This window comes from Solanum tuberosum, unplaced genomic scaffold (assembly GCF_000226075.1).
Source record: "Solanum tuberosum cultivar DM 1-3 516 R44 unplaced genomic scaffold, SolTub_3.0 scf00506, whole genome shotgun sequence".
Classification (NCBI taxonomy): domain Eukaryota; kingdom Viridiplantae; phylum Streptophyta; class Magnoliopsida; order Solanales; family Solanaceae; genus Solanum; species Solanum tuberosum.
The window spans coordinates 225,696-247,009 of NW_006239429.1; the positions used below are offsets into that span (position 1 = coordinate 225,696).

Genomic DNA, 21,314 nt, shown 5'->3' on the forward strand with positions numbered 1-21,314 from the left:
GCATAAAATTTTGATAATAGTATACTTTGTTGGTTGCATAGTAATAATCCAAAAGTCATAAAATATGATTTCTTTTTATTTTGTTTACATTAATTTTTTTTTACATCAATTGTTGCAACAATATTTGATATTTGCAATTTATGATGTTACAATTTTACTTTAAAAAGTTTTGTTGACAAACAATTTGAAACGCTTGTGACTTACAATTTTCCTTCAAAAATTGAATTCTAATTAGTTGTAAGTTATCTGTTATGTGTTAGAAGTAAAGACATGTTTGTAAAAATAATAAGTAATTATTGTTTAGCCAAAAATCAAAAGTTAAGCGAACCGGAGATTAATTTACTACTCCAGTCTCCTTAAACGAAAAACCGGACGGTTTAAGTGAACCGGAAAATCTAATAAAAGGAAGAGATTTTCCCCAATTTGCAGTAAAGCCCCTTTTTTTCGTCACTAGGCTTATTTCACTCTTCTCTCTTCTAGCAAACCCTCCTTCCCCTATCGTCAATTCCCTAAATTGCCCTCATCGGCGCCGTTTCTCGCCTGCTAATCTCGCCGGCGATGAAGTAGAATCTCTCCTCAGTTACTCGAAGGCGAGCAGGTTTATTGTTATCTCTATTTCTTGTTTCCTTCTGTTTCTTCGTCTTGTAACCCTATCTTGTATAGCACAAGCTGAGAATTTAGGGGTAAGGAGATAAGTATAAAGGCTATTTTTGGTCCTTCAAAACGCAGCTACACATTCTGGTATTGCTTAATTAACATTTTACATCGCCTTCATCAGATTTGTTTGGTTTGTCTCTTGTTTATCTCCTTCATCTTTTGGGTTTACCGTCTCTGTCGGTGCTTGCTTGCTCTTCTTTTGGGTTGATCTTGAGTTGTGTGTCTTCGTTTAATCGAATTTATTTCTTTTCTGTGCGATTTGGCCTCTTCGGATGTATGTGTGTTTGTTTGAACTGAATTTGGGGCTTTTTGGTTCTTTTGGGAATTTGTAATTTTAAGGTTCTTGGGCCTAAAGCCACTGCTTTAGTGCCTTTAGGGTTGAGCTGCCCTAGGTTTTGAGCATAAGAGACTTGCTTATTTCAAGTAGTATTTCTTATATGTTTGAACAAATTGAACATTCAAATGGACTTACCTACCTTGAAAAGCAACTCATTCTACATGTATGTTTCTTCCAACTTAAAAAATTGATTTTTTGGTGATTTTGAGCTTTGTAAATTCTGACTATTTTGGTGAATTGTACTCTTTATCAAGGTTATTGAATTTCTTAAGAATTTTGTAAGGTTGTAACATCCATAAGGAGAGTAAGTTGAGGGTTCCTTGCTTAAAGCATGGATTTGCTTTGTTTGCTGCACTTTCTTCTTGACTTATACGAATTGTTCCAGTGGATTTTTCTAGTTTGTGTAGAAGGGTCTTTGGTAAGAAAAATCTTTATCTGTTTTGCCTAAACTTCTCAACGATTTCAACTCGTAGTCTTCTAAGAATTGATTGGCGGTGGCATCAATTTTTTTCTTTGCTCAATTCATGTCTTTTACCATATGGAGTTTTAAATGATATTATGATTTTGTATCCCCTAAAATCAGTTGCAGTTAGGAAGAAACAACATACTCTGTCTCATGGATAACATGTTCTGGCTTATTTATATGTTTGTTAAGATCTTGGTGGTTAGAATCATTGATTTGATAGTGTGGACGTTGAATGTTCAGACTTATTAATGCCATTGGAAAGTACCATATGCCAATTGTTTGTCAGAAAAGATGTGTTGCATACCATTGCACGGCTCTCAGCAGAAGCTTTGTGTTGTGATATGTCATTCTACCATCCTTCTAGAAAGGAAGTTATATTAATGCCTCTTCAAAGAAATAGTTACTATAAGCTTAAAAATTTAAATTGGTTCTTCCATTGGTTTGTTAAATATTTTGACATATGTTAATATAGATTGAAGTTACTTGCTTCTAGTGAATTTGGCACTCTTCTCATTTTAGGTTTTGACAGCCTCTATGTGGTTATTTTTCCTGTTCAAATCCTGTGTGTTCCTGTCTCATCTATTTATAGGATGTTGCTCGCTGGTGGTCATCTAAATAACTGCTGTTGTGCATAGAGACCATTTCATAACTCATTGATAGCTTCTGTGGGGATTGAAGAGGTACTGATGGCTGGTCTGATGACCGGTGACCCCTCAACACATCATGAAGCTTATGAGGGTGGCAGTTTTAGGGCTTCTCAAGAAAGACCAGATGAGAATGGTGGTCGTTGGTATCTCTCCAGGAAGGAAATTGAAGAGAACTCCCCATCGCGACTCAATGGTATAGATTTGAAGAAAGAGACTTATCTACGCAAGTCATATTGTACCTTCCTACAAGATTTGGGCATGCGGCTTAAAGTGTAAGTCCTTATTTTTGAGTTGGATACCTTTTTTGTGTTATTTCGTGATTGTTTCTTAGTCTTTTCTCTTAGAAGGTGCAACACTATTTTATGCATGAATAGAATTGCTAACGCATGACTTGGTATGATCTATACTTCTTTTGTTTGTTTGTTGATAAGGATTGACTTGGAGGGAATTTTGGGTAGGGCGTGAAAGCAGATTAAATAGTTTTTAAGTATCTTTTAGCTTATTTTGGGGTTTTGGGAGGGTAGTGTGTACGCAGACCCTACCCTTACCTTGGGAGGTTAAGAGGTTGTTTTCGATAGACCCTCGGCTCAGGGAGAAATATAATAAAGCAGTTTGGGAAAAAGAAATAACATTAGTGAAGAAACCATGACATTATACTAAAGATAGCACGACAAAGCATTCTGAAAAAGGAATAGTATCTACAACAAAATAATACTATAGTCTAAGAACAAGAAAGTTCTGCAAATATATTATTTATATTTATAAAAAATCAATTTATTTAAATCACTTTAGAACTAAAAATGGATTGAGACATAAATTAATTTGTATTTGGATCCATTTAAAATAAAGATCTTGTTGTAATCAACTCGTAAATAGTGTAAACAAATCAAAGGATGTTTTAGTCATTTTAACACAAAATGTTTATCAAGCATTTCTACCAAGCATATCAACAGCTTATTTAGTTTTCAGCACTTCTACCGGAACATGTAACTGCTTATTTATAAAACAGGCTCCAACACTTGAATAATTATTTTTAACACTTTGTGCTTAAAAGCTACTTAAATTCAGCTAAGCCAAACAGGCTCTTGGTATTATCTGCCTTGCAGTTCTGCCTTACTATTGCACTGTTAATCTAAGGTTACTCTAGGAGGTACTAAGGTTCATGTAGGCTGTAGCAACATCTGTGAATCTACATTAGATGTCTCTTTAGTATGAGCAGTGCATTCAATCCCTTTTGTGATGCCCTCTCATCCTCTTCTTATCTTTAATATTTGTTGAGCATAGTTATTGCTTTTTATAATAGACCATAGTCGTCAGTCAAACACATAATAGAAAGTGTGCTAGGGCTTTCTTGCAGGGGATTTTAAGGCATAAATAAAAGAATTAAAATAGATATGTAAAGGAAGAAAAGTAACTTTTAACACAAACAACAATTTTCTGTACAAATGAATTGGAAAAACTACAGTTAAGTGAAATATATGAAGTGAAAATCATGTCAATAAGGGTCAATAATTTTCATTTAAATGCAACAATGCAATATTGTTAAATATGCAAAAAAGTGTACTATGTGAATCTGGGAAGATTCTCATATCCCCTAATTAGATAATTAGGAGATTTTGTAGGAACTTAACTTTTCCCTTTATTTTCTTTCCATATTTGTATTTCTCATATCCTCAATGCATGCTACCTGCACTTATAGCGAGTTTGGTCATTTTTAATCTTGTCTAATCTAGTATGGCCGCACATTCACCGTAGCATCCACATCTCTGCAACACTTATCTTGTGGATATGTTAGATTTTACCATATGTTCTGACAAAATTAGTCATGACTATATTTGTGGCAAGCTAGGAGCATACAATATGTATGCTCCACAGCTTGAGGGAGTGTGTTAAAATGCCCCAAAAACCCAAACTATGTAAAATATGAAAAGATACCCATATCCCTATAATTAGGTAATTAGGAAGTTCTGTAGGAATGTGATTATTGTCTTTCCATATTTTGTATGTCTTTCAAATGTTCTTTAATTCCAATAACTTGTGGGAATAATCAAGCAAACCATTTCCAGAATTCTTCCCTTCTTTTCTTGAATCCCATGATAATTTTAAAAGATGTTAGTAACTATTGTATAAAAAAGATGTTGGTAACTATTCTTAATAGTAAATTTCTATCCCTATTCCAAATCGTTAAAGATAATATTCATGAAGTTTCCTATAAGGTTAGTGTATCACTTTGCCAATATTTATTATCTATTATTCTCCTCTTTACAGTAGAGTGACAATAAGTACATGGGCGATGGGGTGCACACCTTAGTCCTTTGAGTGTCTGCATTAAAACATCAATCAAGTGAAGTGAAGGGCACAGCCGAGTTAGCTTTTAGTTTAAACACCTCTTGAGTGAGCCTATTACAATAGTTGATGGATACTTTGACCTTGTTACATCACTATATCTACTTGCTTTTACAATCCCAGATATCGACACTGATCTTACTTCCAACTAAACCTAGACTTTCTCCTGTCATCCTCTAAAAAATGAAAGAAAAGAAAACTACAAGTGTCTGCGTATGATCTAGTTAGTTCTAGGGTATCTAAAAAAATACTGTAAATTGCGACTAAGGTAATAATATTGCCCTTCCATATTGCTTTTCATGTAACTTTTCTTGAACCAGCTGAATTGTTGAAGAGTATTCCATCCTACCTGTTGAGTTTATTTTCCTTGGGGCCTTGCATACCTACTTGTTGCACACACAATGTATCATGACTGCTGTAATCTACAGCAGAATCTTATTTCTCAATTCTTTTCCTGAGAAGAGCAAACAAGCAACAGCCAGCTTGGGTACTAAAGCTAATTTCAAGGAGAGTTTCAAGATGAGATCAAATTTTCCCTTTTGTTTGTTCCTTGTTTTGTCGGAAGTTCTATGATATCTTGATTGAACAGTATTAGAAGTAACAGTCAATCATTCAGCTTCACCTTGTAGGAATACAACATTACCAGTTTAAAAAAAAACTGAAGAAAAAGTTTCAACTCTTCGAAGGTTTGTATGCCTAGATTCCCCTATTCAGTTCTTAGGTCTAGCTCAGATCATGACTAGAGCTTTATCTTGACGTGAAAATAAAGTTTTCTGTATTCTTCAGAAAGTCTTCTGGGTGTGGTCTTAATTAAATCCTGATTTTTTTTGGAAATTATGAAAGAAAGACAAAACATATAGCTATGAAATCGTTCATGTAGGTTAATCTATTAATCTCTTGTTGGAAAGAGAAATAAATAGTCCAAAGAGCACGGGAACTATCTCAAGTGACTATTTAATAGCTATTAACAACTCAATAGTCAGGAACTCGGGATTATGCTGGAAGCCCCTCATACAAGTAGTATAGAAGATGCCCTTAGGCAAAAGAGGTGCTATTGAGAAATTGGCCAGCCTGAGTTGTAGTTTGTGTTTTGTAAAAGAAACACGATGAAAGTGGGTTTATTTCACTGTTAAAACACTCATTCTTGTGTTTCTGCATGACCTAGCCTGAATTCATGTTCCAGGCTTTGCTGCATCATTATTACCTTTTTTTGAAAACCGAGAAATTCCCCCTGGCCTGTATGGATGGTTTGGAGCTCTATGAATAATGGTCTTGCTCCTCTACTCTTCTTCACTTAAATACCAGCCTTTTTCTTATGAATGGGTTCATACCTGTGACGTGCGCTTAAACCCCACCTCAAGTGTTGCACTCTTGCCTCTAGCTAGAGACCCCAGGCAATATTATTTCCATTTTGCAACTGTAGGGGAATTGTGGTACTATTTAGTTTACTATAGTGGGTCCTGAGGTAGATTTCAATGCTAGAAACAATCTACCATTTTGCGTCTTCTTCGATTGTTTGCTCTAAGAGCGGAATCCTAGGCTGCACACCACACATACCATGATATGTTTTGGAGGTTTAGATGAAACCCCTGGTTTTTTATGCTTATGAGTTTTACTTCTATTGCAAATATTTCAAAATGGGACTGTTAAGAAAAGTTGAAGCTGAATTTTCTTCAGTGACTTCAAGTCTCATCCTGTTCCTTTGCTGATATACATTATTTTATTATATTAGTTAAGATATTTGGATTATTATACAGAAGTTTATAGTATTGGCAGTTTTTCTTATAAGAACTCCCATTTTTTACGCTTTCTCAGACTTGTCATAAATGCAGAATCATACCTTATTTCCCTTAAATATGAATTAACCGTTATCATACATGGTTCAATTGTCCGGTGCTTGCAGGCCTCAGGTAACAATTGCCACGGCAATTATATTTTGTCATCGATTCTTTCTCCGGCAATCTCATTCAAGGAATGATAGGAGGGTAAGTAGCTTTCTGTTTCAGTTTTACCATCTATTGACCTCTTTTTAATATATTTGTTAAATGAAGAGTGACTGCATAACATATATTCTAATATTGCGTAGTGAATAATGGTGCCGTACTCCATGTAATATAAGGCAATGCTTCTTCTGCCTGCCTCTACCTCACCTGAAACCATTCATAGCCAACCTCTCACATCTCCGCACTAGTGCATCCGTGCATCTCCTCTTCACACGCCCGAACAATCTCTACCTCGCCTCCCGTATTGTGCTCTCCTCAGAGGCTACTCTCACCTGTCCTAGATATCTTCATTTTAATCTTATCTCTCCTAGAATGCCCACACATCCATCTCAACATTCTCATTCCACTGGATATGCGATTTTTTAAGCAACCATCAAGCATTCAGCATGAAGTAGTGTTCAACATAGAGGGGCACCGACTTCTGATTCTCAAGATAGATACCTTTCATTTGACTAGATCAAATTTGCAATACCTACTAAAAATATAGTTGGACCTTAGATCACCACACCTATAAGCATTTTTTCATGAGTATTAAGCGCAGGATTCCAATTATGTCGTAGGGAGAAGCAGTTCAAAATGATGAATTACTTTTTCAAATTTGTGAAGTCTGTGAAGAACAATTTCAGTTAGATGTCTTGGTTCTATATGATACTAAGAGAACTTTGATAATCGCACTTTAATTGAAGGATCATAGAATGATAGGCAACAGTTCAAGAAATTTTCGCAGCAATAAGAAACTTGGAAGGCGAAGGGAAGGAAGAGTGGAGGAAAATATATTTCTCATCTTACCTCTATAGCTGGTTGCAGCGTCTTAGTTGGTTGGTCTGTTGTCTATGGTTGTTTCTGATGAAAAATGGAAGTTTGATTCACTGTTAGTGAGAAGATTCTTAAATTTTCCTTGGACTTCATGTTCTATTTTATAATGGTTTTTTTTTCTCTAGTGAAATCCCGTAGGTGTATTTTACTGTGCTTGGGTTGGTTAGTTTTTCTATGTGGCTTTCTCAAGCTCCCTTCTCGTGAGGAATCCCTGGATGTGGCAAGACATTATTTGGAATATTTCCTGAAAGCTAGTTCAGCAGCATATTTTAGCTGGAATTCTTGTCTTGTTCAACCTAAAATAATGGTGTAGTTGCAGTGCCTGGATAATGTGTCTAGTATGCCATTGGACAAGAAAAAAATCATAGTCCCATCTAATCATATGTCTAGTATGCCACTGGACAATTTTTCGTTCCTCTGGAAGGAGTTTGCTTGACTGGTATTTGAAGTAATAATCTTGTACTAGCTGGGGAAGGAAAATTTGTATTACTAGTAAATACTGGACTTCCACTTGTCAGTTAAAAGAAAAGGAAAATAATGGACATCTTCACGGGTAATTGTGCTAACTAGCTAAAGTTTGTGGTAGTTAGAACTCACTGATTTTCTGCCCAACTTCCATACCTTTTGCAGACCGTTGCCACAGTATGCATGTTCCTAGCAGGAAAGGTTGAAGAAACTCCTCGTCCCCTGAAAGATGTTATACTTGTTTCTTATGAGATCATTCATAAAAAGGATTCTGCAGCTATTCAGAGGATCAAGCAAAAGGTATTGCTCATTGGCCTGGTGGTTGTGCTCTGTACGTACCTATTAATTCCATGTTCTAATTTTAGGTCCTTTTTTGGATTTTTTTACCCTAATAATTTGCTTCATCATGCTTATATCTGAAAGATTTTGCTTGTATGGTCAGTTGACGGTTGTTCAGTTGGGTGTTAATATGGTTCCCCTGGTACCTTGAATCATTTCCAGGGTCTTAGTATTACATAGTAAAAGAATTTGAAAATTTTGCAACTTATGCAGGAAGTATATGAACAACAAAAAGAACTAATTTTGTCCGGAGAGAGGGTTGTTCTTGCAACTCTTGCTTTTGATCTTAATGTACATCATCCATATAAACCCCTTGTTGAGGCAATAAAGAAATTCAAGGTTGCTCAAAATGCCCTAGCTCAAGTTGCATGGAACTTTGTGAATGATGGGTAATGTATTTTTCTTCTATTTAATTTTTGTATGGTACCAATTGATGGTCACACTTATCTCTAGTTGACGTGGGAGAGCCGCGTGCAGGCTTCGGACATCCTTATGCTTGCAATTTAAGCCCCATCACATTGCAGCAGGGGCCATTTTCCTTGCAGCCAAGTTTCTCAAAGTAAAGCTCCCATCTGATGGCGAGAAGGTTTGGTGGCAGGAGTTTGATGTTACCCCACGCCAACTGGAGGGTTGGTGTCTTGCCTTGGATATGTATACTTTATGAAATTTGTGGTATTGGATAAACCCAGTCTGGTTTACTTTCAAGGATTGCCACATCAGTACATGGAAATGTTCTGAAATGAGCCTTTTGATTATTTTTTTCTAATTGAGGACTAAATTTTGATTGGGCGGGAGGGAGTGTTGAGTACAGTCAGTCATGCAATAGATCTTCTCTATCTTACTTGTATTATTTACCCTTGCAGAGGTGAGCAATCAAATGCTAGAATTGTATGAGCAAAATAGAGTACCACCTCAGGCTAGTGAAGCAGAAGGAAGTGCTGGTGGAAATCAAAGGCCTTCTGGAAAATCTTCAGCCGCACAAGAAGAGCATGGTGCAAATAACAGCAACTCCCTGGGTGGAGGTGCTAATACAAATGCAGGAAGCTCCAATCCTGCAACCTCTAGGGAAACTCCTGATCAACCGTATGCTGATAATCACAGTGGCCTTACAAGGACAGCTCAAAATAGCAATAATGACTATGGAAGTGCTGAACATAACTTTTCAGACGGTATTGGGGATGGTGAGATGAATGATAGACAGACCCATGAAAGAGAGCAGGTGTCTTATCAGGGTAGTACAGCAGAGGTACAAAGTAGATCAAGGTATGGTTCTGAGAGCAACACTGAAGATGATCAGGAAGGGAACACTAGGAAAACTGAACCAAGGCATAAAGGGGAATCAAAGGAAAAGTACCATGGTAGAGCCCTGGAGAACATGGATGGTGCAGTTGGCCAGTCACCACAAGAAGTTAGAAAGATAGATAAAGACAAGGTCAAAGCAGCTGTCGAGAACAAGGTCAAGGCAGCATTGGAGAAACGCAGGAAGTCTCAAGGGGATGTAACCAAGAAAACTGATGTTATGGATGACGATGATCTCATTGAGAGAGAATTGGAGGATGGAATAGAACTGTCAGCTGGGAATGAGAAAAACAAGCGGGAAAGAAAGGAAAGCTGGTCTAAGCCTTCAAACAGGCCAGAGCATGAGAACACATATCACACAAAGCTTCAAGATGAGGCTGGGGATGGACATCACCAAGGGTCAAAGTGGAAGTCTTCACGCGGAGAAGAGCTTGACTACGTCGAAGAAGGGGAACTGGAACCATATGATGATGCTGACAAGGGTTATCGGTCACCAAAGTCAAACAGTAGGAAGAGAAAGGCAAGTAGCCCCTCAGACAAACCGATGGAGGGAAAGCGACATGAGTATTTTCCAGATGATAGAAACAGGCCCGGGAGGCTTGATTATTCTGAGAGGGACCACAAAAGGCACATGCAGGAAAATCATGCTTGAGATGTCTTTTATGCTTGCAGCAGCAGGCTAGCTAGTTCTGTTGAACATGCTGGACATTCCGATCTGAGGAGTGAGTTTATTTAAGGCTGGCACAGCTATATCCTAAAAATTTTGCCACAACTTCAATTGGTAAACGAGCAACTATTTATAGAACGAAACTGTATAACTATTCTCCGGATGATTTTGAACTGCTACCATATTCAGCTCTCATCATATTTCTGTTTTTGATTACTCAAATATGTTTGTGCAATTTGTAAGAACGGATTCTTTGTAACTGTCCAAGTTGTTAGTGGCCTCCGAAATGTTGTCCATTTTTTTCTTGTACATTTAATGGGTGAGTTGTCCCTTTTGCCAGTTGCCACTACTGACTTTGCTGTGTGCCTGAATTATATTTCTGCCTACTTGGTGAATCATTTAGGTCCTTGATTTTTCCCATTTCTGTTTTTTGAAAACTGAATTATGATCATTGAATATGTATACATGATATATTCAGTCTAGGTATAGTAATTCTTTAGATCATTTATGGAATATTCAGTCTAGGCATAGTAATTCTTGAGATCATCTCAAGAGTTATTCTGCTCACTTATGGAGATCATAACTCACTCTAAAATGTATTTATACAAGTTTAGATGCTCTTGTTTAAACAATATGACCCTGAAACACTTAAATAAGCTACGCTAGTCATGTCAAACATGGTGAGCATTGGTCACCAAACCATTTCTGATGAAACTAGTAAATTTCAGGGAAATTGAAGCCGTCAACAAAAGCTTAGAATATACTAATAATACACACAAAAAGTCATCAATTTCATGAGCCTGAAACGACCTAATAAATGATGTCAAACATGGTGATTGGTGAGTAGTGGTCATCCAAACTGGCTCCCGATAAACCCACCAAATTCTATGCGAATCGCAGTCGTCAACCAAATTCAGAAAACATGTACTAATATACACAAAAAGCAATCAGATTCATGAGTTCAAGTTTCATGACCCTGAAACACCAAAATAAATGAGGCAAGTCTTGTGAATGTAATTGGGGTTTGATAATTACTGTGAAAAGATTGAAAGAGGATGAGGCCATTGGAATTACCCTAGAGCAATTAAGCTTGTATAATAGAAAGGATGAAGTGATATACACTTATATATTCTCTAGAAACCTGGTTCTGAAAAAAACTGAACCAGAAACAATAACATTACTTCATCAACCACGAAAATTTCATCAGTTTCATAATTGCAATTAGTATCTAGTTTGATTTCACCCTACTAAGAATAACCTTAGCCTTGGCAAGGTTAAGAAAAAGGAATAGGATATCTAAATCAGAGAGAGTATCATCTATGTCTAGACATTATGGACTTGACATCATCCAATATCCGAACATAATCAAAAAACAGAGAAGACTCTTTGCCTTCAAGCCCATCCCTGCTCACCCTGTTACTGCCTGCAAGGTTGTTACATGGGCTTCCACCAATCACTAAATCAAATCCTCCAAGTGATTCTATTAATTTCTTCAAGCGATCTCTGCTCAGCAGCTGCACATCGTCAAAATGTATGAGATTCCCCCTCTGATTTGTTTGCTCCCACCAGCTTCTCACAATATTCCTGTTCACTTCAGACTTTTCAACTGAAACAACATTATTGAGTGGAACACCGAGACGGTAGAGAGCAACTTCAGCACCACCAATGCCAGAGAAGAGTGATAAGACATTGATTCCATTTGGAAACAAGTCTCTCAACACTGATAAGTGGTACGCCACTGTGTCAACCTAATACAAATATTGATACAAGCATCATGTTTAAAATTACTCCAACGAAAAAAAGAGATTGTGTCAATCAATAAAAGTCGTTTCACTATATTCTGCAAACCCAAGATTATGGGGAAAAGGTTAAGGGAGAAGAAAATAAGACTTGAATATATGCAGTGAACATCAAAGAAAGAAGGTTTAGACTAACCTGGAAAGAGTTACCAAGTGACTTGTATCTGTCCGTCCTACTTATACCTCCTCCCCTTGTGTGATTCTTTGGGAACCCCAATAGCATTTCAACTTCATCAGGTTCCAAAGGGGCAACTTTGTTTCTTCCTACCCAGACCAAATTCCACTTCTTGCAATGATAAAGTACATACTTCTGTATTTCCATAGGTGGCTCACCATCATACTTCTCGACAGCTTTCCTGATCTTATCCGTCAACCTTGCACTCCCAATGGCTGTTTGTAAGCAGTTCAACTTTGATCTACTATCCCAAGATGGCCACCATCTCTTCGAAAGGGGAAGTGCCTCATGAATGGTCCGTGGGGGAAGTGGAAACAAAGGAAATCTGTTTTCAATCGGCAGATTATGAAGATACCCTCTTTTTCTTGCAGTTGCGGAAAAGTACTTCGAGTCAACAAACTCGGGCTCAATCTCATACAAATGCCTCTTAATGGTGTCCCACACACCCTTTGGAGCCAGGGCGACATTTTCATAATAGAAATAAGGCGGGCCAATGGTTTTCTTGGGAAGAATTCTTTGAACCATTCTTGGAACTGATTCGGTAGGAATTCCAAAGCCAATCATCGGTTTGGGCAATCGAATTGGCTCTTCACCAGAAATCTCCCTTTGCTTTTTCCGGTTGCACAATTCATTGTACATCTTCCTCTTTTTGTATCCACCACAATCATTCAATATATCCTTCAGGTTTGGCTGTCACAATGGGAAGGAGGCATCAATTCTAAGAATAATGGTATTGCTAATTTGCAATTATAAATGCAAACAAATTTGAATAAATTGTTAGCTCACTTGATTCCATTTCAAAATACTGTGAGGGGAAAGTTTACCTTCACATCTTCTAGCAGATAGGGATCTTCCGCTCTTGACATTTGAGCAGCACAAATAAAATCTACCAATTCAGGGAGTGATGCTTTTGGACCTAGAAAGTTGTGAAGAGGATATTAATTACCTGGAAATGAAATTAAAAAATATAGGAGTTGCAATTCTAAAAAGATGTTCAGAAATGCTGCAGCGCCAATAAGCAGATTTTGTTTGAAATACAACAACATTGGCAAAAGTTAACCACGACTTCAAATTGGTAGCATCAACCAGAACTTGCATGAACAAGATTTCTTCGGTCAGTGATAAAACCTTGGCATGATTAATATATATCAAAAGCCAAACTAAGGGAGTGTTCGGATTAGCTTTTTGTAAGTAGCTTATAAGCTAAATGCTAAAAGCTAAAAGTTATAAGTTGGCCCTACCCAACTTTTGACATTTAGCTTTTTTTGGTACTTTTTTAGCCTTAAAAGCACTTTTAGTCTTTCCCAAACACATCCAAAAATAAAAGAGCTTAAAAGTCAAAAAGCTACTAAAAATAAGTTAATCCAAACACCCTCTAAATGTCAAATCAACTAAAAGATTTAGATAACATTAGTAATGTAGAGGACAAATAATATACTTACCACATTTATCCATTGCTATGGAGGCCTCTTCTGCTGGATATCCCATATTTGCCAGGAATAATAACATCTTTTCTTTTTCAGACAAAGAACTTCCCTCGTCATTCAAGTAGCACTGCTTAACAGTATTCTACCACACATTTTAAAAGGAAAATGTCAGAAAAGTCTTACATAGTTGTGCCCAGAAAACTAGAAAACTAATAACAGGATTCACGACCAGCAATATCTTAAATGCTAAAAAGAAGTATTAGTTGATGCATAAATACATGGAGAAAAATGTCCTTTAAGCCCCAAAAAATAGTGAGCAGCTAAGAATAATTTTGAATCACTCGTCCAACTTTCAGCACAACCTTTACAGGTGACTATCTCTTCATTTGTAGAGATTATATCCAAACAAACCACATCTTTGTCCCCACAAATCTCAAATCAAAAAAGGAAAAAGAAGGAAATATCCCGTGTGTCCCCCAACAGGAAGAGCATGACGACTGTCAAATATATCTATTGAAAATCACAGATACACTTAATTTTGTTGGTACTTCTCCACAAATTTGTAAAACTAAACCACCTCATATTAGTCATAAAATCTAGTATGAGAAGAATCCATGGGTGTTCAAAAATACCATATCACCACATCAAATAACATAAATAATGTGTTGCAGAGCTTAAAAGAAGTGCTTGATCAGAAAAATGAATAAATGTATTTTTTGAACAAAGAGAAACCAGATTCACTAACTTCTATGTCACAGTTAGACATTGAAAAGAAATGGAGAATAGTGTATGGCTGAGGATAACATACTATATAGTTGTCTGAGTCAGAAGACCAACTATCTTCCTCATAAACATTATCCAAAACGTTCTCGTTGTATTCAGAAGCGCTCTCATCAGAACTAATGGAGGGTTCCAGCGGAGGGCTAACACTGGGCTGTTCTTCAGGAGAGTCATCAAGGGCCTGCAAAAACAGAGATTATTCTCTTCTTTTTTTGGAGATAGAGGGGTTTGCTAGTATTAGAGGGCCATTACTTGAGAAAAAAATGAAAGGACAGAAGAAAATCGTCATTACAATGGAGAGAGATAAAACTCAATGATCGCACAGTCAACACTTAGGAATCCAGCATTCACATCTCACAATCTCTTACTGGGTCCTAATATGTGTCATCATCTCCATTTAAAACCTTGATTGATCTAGATTTTACTCTGAACAAGTAAACATGTGTCGCTAGACCATCTTAGGCAAGTGGTGGCATATATAGGCACCAATTAGAAGAGTAAGTGGTTGCCAAAGGAAGGGTGGATTGAACAAGAATTTCTTCATTCTCTCAAACATCCTGTTACTAAGTCTAAAATGAGCAGTTTGCAAAACAATGAGGCAAACATTACGCACCTTAAAAGTCAAAAGAGAATCCAGCACCAAATCTGAATTTTCTCCTGTGTCTCAAGTCAAACAACATAAATACCATAGTTGAAAAATCAAAATTTTAGTTGTATAAAGACTTGGAAAATTCAAATACCGTTTTGCTCTATTGCTTTTGCAATAGATTCTTCAGGAAATCCCATCACTACAAACTGCTGAATGAACTTGGACCGGAAGGGTACTGATGACGAGCTCACCTTCAGGTAAGAGAAGACCAAAACAGACCAAGTTGAGATGCAATGTTATGAACTATCTTCTTCTTTTCTTTTTGGTTCCAAAAAGATGTCCTTGACAAGAAATATCATTAAGTATTAATATAGAATTGAAGCATTTACCTCCCCATCGCAACAAACAACATGCTGCCCAGTAGTTCTTAAATCTGTGCATGAGGGAAATACTGTGTCCTGTATTTCTTGTATTTCAAGTTCATCTTCAGTATCCCAGTCAATGTCATCATTATCTTCTCCAGAAAGATTTTTGTCCTGCATAGTATAGAAACAAGACATACAAACAAAGTATAGATGCTTTTCCTCCATTTATGAAAATTATGATTAAAGAGACCATATACTTTCTTTTCTGATATATAAGACCAACTGCACACTATTAGAGGATCGAGAAACAAGATAAATTTACCATTTCTCAAGGTAAGCCTGAAAAAGAACTCCAAATTGTTCAGCAAGAAGAATAAATCAGCACCCTACATAACACAAGAAGGGAAACGTGAAATACTGCCATTAAAGCTCCACATAGACGGAGAAATCATCAAAGCAAAAGTTGGCCCATCAAATCTCACACCGAAAACTCAAAAACAGAAGTTTTAATAAATGGCACTTCTTCAGGTTTCTTCCATGTGCAAAGAGATTTAAGGCAGGGTGACCCGCTTTCGCCTTTCCTTTTTATTTTGGTGATGGAGGTAGAAAAATGTTGAATAAGGCTATTTCCAACAGATGGATAACAGTTTTACAGTGGGCAACTCACAATTGACACCTACTCAAATCTCACAGGTACAATTTTCATGTGTGAGGCTGAGAAACAACAATTAAGGTACCTGAGGGTGATTCTACTGGTTTTTAAGATGGTATCAAAACTAGGTATTAACTTGATAAAGAGCTGCATCTATGCAGTGAATGTACAGAATCTACAGGAGTTAGTCGAAAATTTGAGGTGTCAAGTTAGTAGTACTCCTACGACCAAAAATTTGGGAATGCCCCTAGTTAGTAGTTGCACGTTGCAAATGATTTGGTAGGGGGTAATTGAAAAAATGCAAGAAAAGAAATAGGTGATCAAGAAGTTGTATGAAACTAGAAGAAACTTTTTCGTGGTAAGATAACAACGAGAAAAAGATCCAACTAATCAAGTGGGAAACAGTTATGCTTAATAAACAACGAGGTGGAATACAACAACATCAACAACAACATACCCGGTGTAATCCCACAAGTGGGGTCTAGCGAGGATGGAGTAAGAAGCTCCATAATCATAGTTTAATTATGAAATGGTTATGTAGACACTTAGCCAAAGAAAGAGGCTTTGGAGAAAGTAGATTCAAATAAAGTATAGGTTTTTTCTTGTTGTGTTTTAACATATATCATTTTCTGAAAGTCCATAACGTATTAGCTGCAAAAACAACTCAAGAAATGCAGCACTAGGTGCCTTCCCCTTCTCCCTTCTTTGCAGAAAGGTACTTTTGTCATTTTTCCCAAACCAATACTGGAAATATGCAATTCATACAATACAAGGCCAAATCAAATGGAAGACAAAACATTCAACAAGAATTTTAGTGCATTTTTTCTCTCTAGAGTCAACTTCTGCAACTGGAGATTAGCTAGGTCATGTTTTTCGCCTATCAATTTTGAAATAAAATCTTCAATTGCACCCAATAAACTCCATGCAAATAAAAATGAGTTCTTGCGATTTTCACAACTTATTACAAGTAAGAAAACACCAAAAAAAAATCAAAACCATAAAACATACCTGAATTTTTTCGGTGATCAATGCAACAATCAATTTTGATCTATATCAGATATCCTACATTACCTGAAAACCCAGAAACAACGAAAAGTTAAGAATTTGGGGCAAAATTCCACCATTTTAGCTAATTCAAAAACCAAAAATTAAGTTTTTTCTCTGTTTACAAAGTGAAAAAAGAAAGTAGAAGATATACGTACCGGAGATTTTAGAGAAAATTGATGAAGAAGAGATTTATGAGAGATTCTTGTGTGGTTTTAAAGCATAAGATAGATTCCCATATTTGGAGTTTTACGCTTCAACACTGGACGAGAAGCCCCCTCTGTTTTTTGCTTTTACAGAGGAAACTTTTTCACTATTTAATAACTGTACATTTTTGGTCCCTCAATTATTGATATATTTGATTCCAATCCTTTTCATAAAATATCTTGACGGAATATACCGACCGTCCTTAAATTTGTTTGTAAATTTCATTTTAGATCCTTGAATTAAGATCTATTGACATTAAGCATCTAACTATGGGATAAAATATTTTAAAAAAAATTATGTGCGTAGTCACAAGCGCATAGTAACACCACTTGAAATATGCTATATTCTTTAGTTATACCTATCAATCTCAGTTCTAACAAATTTGAATGTGTTGTCTATGAAATTACATTGAGTATCTTGTTATTGATGATGGTTCAATTTATCACGTAATAAATATCTGAGAATATAAATAAAAAACTTTTTAAAATTTGAATTAAGAATAACTAACTAATAAAAACATGTATTTGAATGTTTAATTGAATCAAATCATAAATTTGAGATTCAAATAAAATACAATGAAAGTTAAGGGGTTATCAGTGTATTCTGTCAAAAATATTTAATGTTCAAGTAATTTAATCTAAGTTGAAGGAATAATCAATGTATTCCGTCAAAGATATTTAATGTTTAATTAATTATATCTTTAGCTTTTTTTATGTAAAAAGTATGTCATACATATATGATTAAATAATAAAATAATTAATAAATCTATAACAAATTAAAATATATATTCTCATTAATCAAAAGGCTGCATATAATTAATCATCATATATTATACTCCTAAGAACCAAGATTAATTAATTCATTCACTGGTCAAACACTGTCGCAATTCCCGAGAGAGAGTGTCTAGTCAATGTATAATTAATTAATTGAAAAGGTTCTAATGAGTAAATTTAGGAAGATTTTTGGAGTTTATTGGTAACCCAATGTTTCATGTGATTAAATTGAATTTAATAAGTGAAAAAGCTAACTACAGAATTAAGGGTGGTATATAATTTTAAAGATAAATAAGTAATTTTTTTGATGAAAAATGAAGTATTAAATAATTATTTCATAATTAGGAGGTGTTTATGCTCAATAAAATGGTTGAGAAATGTGTGTTGACATGCATAATATGTGTAGATGAGTCGTGAGTATAATGCGTTACAAAAGACACATGTCACACAAGCATGAATGATATTTGCATGACCAACAAGTATCTCACATGCATGAATAAGGTTTGCATGTGTGACACTTGTTGTGTCAATCGTCATTCTTTCGTAAATAGTTCATTATGATGTCATTGTTATTCATCAAGAAAAGATATCTCACATATTTCGATCTAATCAAATAACGTAAAAAGAAAAAACACAGTACAAATGATAAAATAACAAATAGTTTTATCGACTTATTGTGTATCATCCTTCTGGGTTTTTTTGCGCCCTCCATTCAAACATTTTCTTACTTTCTATTACTATCTTGTAAAAAAGTACTAAAATTTGAAACTAAATTATTTTTCTTTATTAAATTTTAGAATTGATAATTCAAGCAACTATATATATATACTAGTTATTAGGTTCCCGCGCCAGCGCGGGCCCAATGTATATTGCTTCCTCCGTCTCATTTTATGTGAGGTAGTTTGATTCGCCACGGAGTTTAAAAAAGAAATGAAGACTTTTAAAATTTGTGGTCCAAAATGAATGATATAAATTTGTATGACTGTAAATTATTTCATTAAGGGTAAAATAAATATTTTATAATCAAATTGTTACTTAATATAGAAATGTGACATTCTTTTGGGACTGACTAAAAAGGAAAGTAAATAACATAAATTGGGAGTAGTTCTTTGTTTCAATTTATGTGACACCGATGAAATTTGGAGAGTTATATAATTTTTTGTATGTGATTTTGTTAAATATATTTTGTAGTTGTTAATTATTGTGAGTTATAGCACTTCTTATATCATTTTCAAATAATATATATTACTCTTTCTGTTCCCTTTTTTGTGACGTAGGTACTTTTACGAAACTCAACTAAATTTCTTATATGATTCTTAAATATTTTTAGTTGTTATTTTTCTTTAATTTACGTTACTTTTTATGTTATTTTCAAACAAACTTCTTATGTTTCAATATGGAATTAAAGAGTCAATAAAATTTCTTTTATGATTTTTAATTATGTTTTTTTAATATCTTATATTATTACATTGTGATTTTAAGTACTTTTTATGTAATTTTTAAATCTAGAACAAATTAAAAGAAAAACAAGGAAAAATTTAAATGAAGAAAGTACTAAAATTTTCAAATAATCATATTTCTATATTAAAATGTTAAAAACTTTAAAACTCCACATATATGCAGAAAATCATATACGGAAGACAAAATAATTTTTAAAATATATATTAAAGCTCTTTCTAATAATATCACATATTTATTCTATTTTTCAAATAATATATATTTCTCACTCAATCTCAATTACGCAGTACATATGAAATTTCGAGAGTTAATCAAATTCTTAGTACTATTTTAAACTATATTTTAGTACTATTTATATAATTTTCAAATAATATATGTTACTACTCTATTATATTATGCAATACATGTGAAATTTCAAGAATTAACCAAAATTTTAATATTTTAAATTGATTTTTAGTACTATTTTTGTAGTAAATAGAGGAAGTTGAAGAAGAAGGGCAAATCGGTCAATTGACTGACTAACCCTAAGCTCCTAAACATTCTCACTTCTAAATGGAAGCACGGGCACAATATCCGTTAAATTGTTAATTATTATGATTTATAATATTTTTTACATTATTTTCAAATAATATATGTTATGTATTTTTAAATACTTTAAGTTGTGATTAATAATATTCTTAACGTAATTTCAAATAATATATGTTACTCCATTTGTCCCAATTTATGTGACACATGTGAAATTTTGAGAGTTAATATGTTTTTCAAATATTGTAAGTTGTTAACTATTGTGGTTTATGGTATTCTTAATGTAATTTTTCAAATAATATATGTTATTCCCTTCGTCTTAATTATACAATTCGCGTAAAATTTTGAGAGTTAATCGAATTTGTAATATTTTAAATTTATTTTTTAGTACTATTTAAAAAGGAAAAAATTAAAATATTACTATATAAGAAGAGTAGTAATTATATAGTAATTTTTCAAATAATATATGTTATTCCCTTCGTCTTAATTATAGAATTCGCGTAAAATTTTGAGAGTTAATCGAATTTGTAATATTTTAAATTTATTTTTTAGTACTATTTAAAAAGGAAAAAATTAAAATATTACTATATAAGAAGAGTAGTAATTATATAGTAATTTTTCAAATAATATATGTTATTCCCTTCGTCTTAATTATAGAATTCGCGTAAAATTTTGAGAGTTAATCGAATTTGTAATATTTTAAATTTATTTTTTAGTACTATTTAAAAAGGAAAAAATTAAAATATTACTATATAAGAAGAGTAGTAATTATATAGTAATTTTTCAAATAATATATGTTATTCCCTTCGTCTTAATTATAGAATTCGCGTAAAATTTTGAGAGTTAATCGAATTTGTAATATTTTAAATTTATTTTTTAGTACTATTTAAAAAGGAAAAAATTAAAATATTACTATATAAGAAGAGTAGTAATTATATAGTAATTTTTCAAATAATATATGTTATTCCCTTCGTCTTAATTATAGAATTCGCGTAAAATTTTGAGAGTTAATCGAATTTGTGATATTTTAAATTTATTTTTTAGTACTATTTAAAAAGGAAAAAATTAAAATATTACTATATAAGAAGAGTAGTAATTATATAGTAATTTTTCAAATAATATATGTTATTCCCTTCGTCTTAATTATACAATTCGCGTAAAATTTTGAGAGTTAATCGAATTTGTGATATTTTAAATTTATTTTTTAGTACTATTTAAAAAGGAAAAAATTAAAATATTACTATATAAGAAGAGTAGTAATTATATAGTAATTTTTCAAATAATATATGTTATTCCCTTCGTCTTAATTATACAATTCGCGTAAAATTTTGAGAGTTAATCGAATTTGTGATATTTTAAACTAGTATACGTACCCGCGCGTTGCGCGGATAATTTAAAAGGAATAATTTTTTAAATTTTAAAATGACAATTATGAATGTGAATTTTATTCACTCTTCTTATATTTATATATTATATAT

At 34.0% G+C, this 21,314-nt stretch overlaps 2 protein-coding genes across 6 annotated transcripts; one reads left to right on the forward strand and one right to left on the reverse strand.

Moving 5' to 3' along the window:
* The first annotated feature begins 436 nt into the window (after positions 1–436).
* LOC102605502 (cyclin-T1-4-like) lies at positions 437–10,395 on the forward strand. Of its 4 annotated transcripts, none has more exons than XM_015304084.1 (7): positions 437–741; positions 2,050–2,379; positions 6,357–6,438; positions 7,903–8,037; positions 8,290–8,465; positions 8,554–8,705; positions 8,940–10,395. In XM_015304084.1, exons 2-7 carry the CDS (start codon positions 2,147–2,149, stop codon positions 10,025–10,027), a joined length of 1,866 nt encoding a protein of 621 aa, XP_015159570.1. In that variant the 5' UTR covers positions 437–741; positions 2,050–2,146; the 3' UTR covers positions 10,028–10,395. The 4 variants fall into 4 exon arrangements, with proteins under 4 accessions (XP_015159570.1, XP_015159571.1, XP_006364772.1 ...); XM_015304085.1 differs by having other exon boundaries at positions 2,096–2,379; XM_006364710.2 differs by having other exon boundaries at positions 437–598.
* Positions 10,396–11,143: 748 nt separating this feature from the next.
* LOC102606058 (DNA (cytosine-5)-methyltransferase DRM1-like) lies at positions 11,144–17,196 on the reverse strand. Of its 2 annotated transcripts, none has more exons than XM_006364712.2 (11): positions 17,032–17,196; positions 16,838–16,891; positions 15,500–15,563; positions 15,202–15,348; positions 14,964–15,063; positions 14,837–14,880; positions 14,252–14,404; positions 13,459–13,585; positions 12,841–12,932; positions 11,978–12,706; positions 11,144–11,790 (listed from the first exon to the last, which is right to left on the reverse strand). In XM_006364712.2, exons 3-11 carry the CDS (start codon positions 15,500–15,502, stop codon positions 11,356–11,358), a joined length of 1,830 nt encoding a protein of 609 aa, XP_006364774.1. In that variant the 5' UTR covers positions 15,503–15,563; positions 16,838–16,891; positions 17,032–17,196; the 3' UTR covers positions 11,144–11,355. The 2 variants fall into 2 exon arrangements, with proteins under 2 accessions (XP_006364774.1, XP_015159578.1); XM_015304092.1 differs by having other exon boundaries at positions 16,838–16,900.
* Between the last annotated feature and the right edge of the window lie 4,118 nt (positions 17,197–21,314).

Coding starts and splice junctions, on each gene's coding strand:
- LOC102605502 (XM_015304084.1), top strand. CDS start 2,147: ATGGCTGGTCTGATGACCGGTGACCCCTCAACACATCATGAAGCTTAT. Junction 2,380..6,356: donor TTGGGCATGCGGCTTAAAGT/GTAAGTCCTTAT, acceptor CGGTGCTTGCAG/GCCTCAGGTAACAATTGCCA. Junction 8,038..8,289: donor TTCAGAGGATCAAGCAAAAG/GTATTGCTCATT, acceptor CAACTTATGCAG/GAAGTATATGAACAACAAAA.
- LOC102606058 (XM_006364712.2), bottom strand. Junction 12,933..13,458: donor CATAGCAATGGATAAATGTG/GTAAGTATATTA, acceptor ACAACTTTCTAG/GTCCAAAAGCATCACTCCCT. Junction 12,707..12,840: donor ATCTGCTAGAAGATGTGAAG/GTAAACTTTCCC, acceptor CCATTGTGACAG/CCAAACCTGAAGGATATATT.